The sequence below is a fragment of the Cyprinus carpio genome, chromosome B20 (assembly GCF_018340385.1).
Source record: "Cyprinus carpio isolate SPL01 chromosome B20, ASM1834038v1, whole genome shotgun sequence".
Classification (NCBI taxonomy): domain Eukaryota; kingdom Metazoa; phylum Chordata; class Actinopteri; order Cypriniformes; family Cyprinidae; genus Cyprinus; species Cyprinus carpio.
In genome coordinates, this window is record NC_056616.1 from 7,527,146 (window position 1) to 7,533,054 (window position 5,909).

Here is a 5,909-nt window from a genome sequence, read left to right on the forward strand (position 1 = left end):
AACATTTGTGAGTAACTGCCCAATATGGGAAGACAATGAGAGATTTACATGCTGGCTGAATCACACAGATGAGCAGAAAGAAAACCTTGTGCTTTAATTCGTGTGATTCACTCAAAAGAGTTGACTCACTTCTGTAGAGGCCACCAGAGCTTCTCAGCTGGTTTTCCTCAGGATCCAGGTTTTTTATTTTTTTTTTTAAATCAAATGGTGAGCCAACACAGTACCAAAAATGGAAAATGGGCTTCGTTGTAGTTTATTAACCTTATACTAGCCTGTGTCAGCTCATATTGCCATAGGACACAATTCAGACCGGACTCAATATCGAACCTTGTAGGAACAGAATTGGTATTTTATATTTTTAAATATGGTCATATTTACTGAGGATTTTTATACTCATACAACACACCAATACAAGGTCTGCTTTATGACATCTAATTAACTGCTTCTCAGGTTTTCTGCACCCTTTGTTGAAAATACACAGATTATGAATTTATGAGATGACCATAAGCAAAAGAAATCATGAAGGACATGTCAATTTACTAAACCCACTGTGAGGCGAGGAATGAGGAGAGAGAAAGCTTTCAGAGAAAACTGGAGAGAGAAAAATTTATTCAAAATGTTTAACTAGCTACATCAACAGCACAGTGAGATATTACAGCAGTACAAAGTAATGATTTTATACACAAAGTTACATAGATATTATAAGACAAACACATAGGTACAGTATTATAAATTAAATACATATACATGTTCATAAAGAAAAACACCAAGTGTAATATAAAAAATATATAAAATAACAGAAAAAACAAAGCACAGGCTCACAGCCTTTGGTTTTGAATAATTTGGATATACTCTCTGGTTTCGTTTAAAAAACAAACAAACAAAAAAACAATAAATAAAGGTTTGTGGTTATTAAATTTGCTTAAGTTGAAATTAAATGTTGTAAGGAACAGTAAAAGATTAACAATAAGATTCACTAATTGCATTAAAACCAAACATACATATTTAAACAAGGCCACATATGTTCAGAAACCATTTACAAAAGTCTTTTCAAAATAATTTAGTGCAAGTTCATCAGCAATCACTGACATGACACTTGAGTGAGCGAAACTGTTCCACCAGTTCCATGGTTCTCGCATCTCATTATTTCCACACTTCAGCAAAAATATGCATATTTTTCCTTGAAAATATGCAAGGAAAGAAAAATAAGATTGCACAATCAAATAATTAAGAGGTATTTTTTTTTCTCCTGGGAATCACATGGTTACACTTTATTTTAATGGTCCCCATTCTGAAGACCATAACTTTGAAACTACAACTAACTCTCATTGTTAGGTTATGGTTAGGGTTAGTAGAATAAGTTGGCCTACTGTATTTGCAAAGCTACTTATAGTCAGTGAAATGTCTGTTGGGGGACCATCAAAATAATGCCCTTGACCTCTATCAGCTGAGCTTCTTCGTCTCTTCATAACGATCTACACATCATATGAGGTTTGATGGGTGGATATACAGCTCTCAGTGGCAGCGGTGTTATTCTGTTATCTTTAGGACTGTCACCGCACTTGCTAATAACAGTAACATTTAAGTGCACAGAGGAGTTGCTCTTGCGTCTAGAACACAAAATACCTTGAAAAACTCCTTGAGCTCTCTTCCTGAAGTGGCTCCCTACGATAACATACAAAAAAGGGTTTATTGCACTATTGCTATACCCTAAATAAGTAGCCAGCTCATTGCCTATTTGCAATATATCCTCCCAGAGACACCCAAGAACGAGCTTAAAGTAGTCAAGAGTTTCTAGGAACCGCACTAGCTGAAAGGGCGTCCAGCAGAGGAGAAACACGGCGAGGACCGTCAGAACCAGCTTAGCGGCTTTCCTCTCCGTTTGAACTTTTGGTTGAATCATCAAGCCGCGGTTTTTAAGTGCTCTGACCACGTGAAAAGTGCAAAGAGAAATGATTGTCAGCGGAAGCAGGAATCCAATGAAGTTTGTCGTGATGTTCCGTTGGAGAAGCCAGGCTGGATGAGGGTATTCTAGGTAACAGGCATCCACCTCTATGAATGAAATGAAACGTACTCTTCGGAAGAGCAGATTTGGGAGGCTGAGCACAAACCCCACCATCCAAATCACAACACATATACGCTTGGCCCATTTGGGGCATCTCAGCCTACTGGGGTTCATGGGTTTGGCCAAGGCGAGGTAGCGGTCCACGCTGACCAGCACTAGGAAGAGTATGCTGCAGTAGTAGTTCATTGAGATGGCGGTGCAGATTACCTTGCAGAGCAGCTGACTGAAATTCCATTGATAGCCTTGGGCGATGGTGACCGTCCAGAAGGGCAAACACAGGACCATAATGAGGTCTGCAGCTGCCAGGTTGCCCAGATACACATCAGCTACGCTGCACGGCTTCCGCTGGAGGCAGAACACGCAGAGGACCAGACTGTTGCCCAGCACTCCTAGGATACTGATAAGAGCCAGAAATGGAGGCTGGAAAGATGACAGCCATATCCAGGCAACCGTGTCGTTGCAGATGTTTGATGAATTTAGTTCCATTGGGACACTGTGAAATGTTAAACGATATGGTGATTAGCAAAGCAAACTGTATATTTTAGAAGAAACTACTATTTCAGTCTTTCAAATCATTGGTCTTTATTCAATGTGTTCCTTGCTGTTTCTTTCTAACTAGTTACTAGCAAATTCAGGAACACTTTAGTATAGGAACCAATTCTCACTATTAACTAGTTGGCTGTTTATTAGTTATTATTATAAAGCACATTCTGCGTGACCATATTCTACATCCCTAATACTACCCAATACCTAAATTTAACAACTACCTTACTAACTATTAATAAGCAGCAAATTAGTAGTTTTTTAAGGCAAAAGTCATAGTTATTGGTTTGCAAGAATTGGACCTTAAAATAAAACGTGACCGCAATTTCTGAGTATTTCTGAGGATATAGAAACAATTTTCTGAAAATTGTTCCTATATCTTTTTTTCCTAAAGCAGATAAAATAAGGTCAATAAAAATATACTTAAGTATGGAGCCCCGCACATGACACACAAGAAAAAATAAATAAATTGTGCGCTCAATTTAATAATTTGTTCCCTCGATGTACTAAAATGTTCACACAATTACTATTTCTCCATACTTAAGCAACATACAGTATGCAGAAAAAAAAAAAAAAAAAAAAAAAAACACTCCTAAAAGACTACAATGGGGAAAAGCGATGCAAAACTTAATTTGAAACAATTTTCACTCAGAAAACTGCTAATAAATTTAACAATTAGAAAGAAGTAGTAAGTAACGCATTTAAAGTAATTAGTCTGAAGTGTTTTTTCTTGTAAAACATATAGTAATGTAAAGTGTAACCAATCTTTCCATTAATTACGTTTTTTCCAAGCTTAATACTTATGTTCATGAATAAGCCTGCTGTTTCTTCCTGAATGGATGAAGTTTTAGTTTCCTTAATGTTTGCAAGTATAAAAAAAAAGTAATAAAAAAAATAAATAAATAAATGAAAATCAACCAGACTCTGAATACAACTCAAATAATGAAGTGGAGTCATTTGTTGGAATAGATCCATATGACTGAGCAAAACCTGGAAATTCCCAGGGAGAAACATTCTTAAATATTTTCAGTAAAAGGCAGAATACTAGCAAAAATGTTTCACAACAATAATAATAATAATAATAATAATAATAATAATAATAATAATAATAATAATAATAATCTCAGTTTTGGATTTTAATTTACACTTATGAATTTTGCTGATGTTTTTATCCCCCGAAACTGTGGCCTTGGTAGGACCATGCCCTATTGAGCTAAAGGAAAGCCTATATTAAAATGTTCCATCTGGGAATTTAATCATTCAGTAACAGAACAAATTTTTTTTTTTTTTTTTTTTTTTTTTTTCAGTGTTAACCTATTACTGTTTTGGTCATGTAACTTGTACTGTCTGAAAATAACCATTATTATTAAAGTCCCATTGACTTTTTAGAAATTCACCTACCTTTCATGTTAAGTGGCAGCTGCAGATTGTAGATACAGAGTCACTATCTGTTCACTTCCGAAGTGTTGTCTGGCTGGACCTTCTCAAACTAGATGCTGGTGAGATCAGACAGGCGCTCTTATAAACGCGTAATGAGGCTGTCGTCACTGGAAGCCTGGATCTGTTCTCACTTTCCGTTTGTCATGCTCTGGCTGTCTTTTGCCTGAATAAAACACTTGCACTGTTATGAAGCTAATATGAAGATAAACATTATGAATCAAGCGTGATGCTGCCTTTTCAACAAATCTTCAGCTCATGACACAGCAACTCTAGATAAGCCAGATATGAAAGTGATATTCCAGGATGATTTAACAAGTCTTTTTTTATTTTATTTTTTTATTTTTTTATTTATTTATTTATTTATTTATTTATTATTTTTTTAATGACTTCTTAAATGCATGACATTTATGGGATTCTTTCTGGTAGAATCAATGCTCAGCAGAATGGCAGGGTTACTTTTTCCTCTCTACTTTTCATAAAAGCAGGTCACGCAGACGGTCCGTGCCATAATCAGCACATCCAGCTCTCACCTGAGATGGATTGCTTAATTAAAGCTGGTGGCGGCAACACTTTGGTGGGAGGCTCAGAGGAGGTCTTGGGTGGGGGTAGGCAGGAAGCCATCTGTATCTGTTATCTGGATCCCTCATCAAGCCAGTCGCCACTGTTTATAGTTTCAAACTTTAGAAGGTCCTTGTGAAATTATGCTTTTCTGGCATCGTCGCATTGTGCATTTGAAGGAAATGGGAGAGGAGCAGGTGTTTCAGCTCTGTTTAGATTGTTAATGTCATCTAGACTCTTGATGAAAAATGAGCACTTGATGATACAGCCTCTACTCAAGCCCTGAAACATTACTGTTTGAGTAGAGAATACAGACAGAAACAGAAAGACAACGAGAGAGCAAAAGCTTTACTAAAACAGACTGAATTATTTCCATCAACAATCTGTCATAACTATTACTGTAAATCATATTTTTAAACAATTTATGAAGGAATGCAAAAAGAGCAGACAAAACTCCTCCAGCTGTGTAATTTTTCCTGTTGCTTTAAACAAACATCTGAAGAGTTTCTGCGTAGTGTCACGACCGATTGCTTAATGTCTGGTATGTGGATTGTGGATATTAAAATTGCGACATACGACCGGAAATAGTGAGCCTTAGTAGCAAGAGGCCCACAGAAAGGCTGTTATGCAAATCAATATTACTATGGTAACGATATAGTATTACATAACTGCTTGTTCCGGTCTAAATTTGACTGGCTTAATGATTTCCAAAGACACTTGATGTATATAACAGCATTGAGATGCTTCAGTTTCACTTCAGTTTTTTTTAATAAAAGATCAAAAGGATATGCATGTTTATTTTCACAGCTATATAACAGCACTGATGAAAGTCGTATCAATATAATACTATGGTGCTCTGCATTTAACCCATCCAAGTGCACAAAACAGCAGTGAGAAGTGAAACAAAACACCCGGAGGAGCGCAGCTATATATCCAGCGCCCGGGGAGCAACTGGGGGTTCAGGGCACTTGCTCAAGGGCACTTCAGCCATGGGTATTGAGGGTGGAAGAGAGCGCTGTTCATTCACTCCCTCCCACCTACAACTCCTGCCAGCACCGAGACTCGAACCTGCAACCTTCCCAAGTCCAGTCTCTAACTGACCCCCCAAGGGTTTACAAGTCCAAGTCTCTAACCATTAGGCCACAGCTGCCCCCCAAGGGTACCCACACAAACCAGTAATATCCGTTCAGGACAGTCTGTCCACAAGAATTATTACACAAGGGACCAATCAGTAGAGTTAACCGACTCCTAATCATCAAAATTTACTGTCCAGAACATGGAAAACATGGCACAGCAGCACATA

At 37.4% G+C, this 5,909-nt stretch overlaps 1 protein-coding gene across 1 annotated transcript; it reads right to left on the reverse strand.

Moving 5' to 3' along the window:
* Positions 1-345: 345 nt before the first annotated feature.
* LOC109113371 (B2 bradykinin receptor-like) lies at positions 346-4,365 on the reverse strand. Its single transcript, XM_042747300.1, has 2 exons — positions 4,010-4,365; positions 346-2,558 (listed from the first exon to the last, which is right to left on the reverse strand). The coding sequence occupies exon 2, from the start codon at positions 2,549-2,551 to the stop codon at positions 1,466-1,468; it is 1,086 nt and encodes a 361-aa protein (XP_042603234.1). The 5' UTR covers positions 2,552-2,558; positions 4,010-4,365; the 3' UTR covers positions 346-1,465.
* Positions 4,366-5,909: the final 1,544 nt, after the last annotated feature.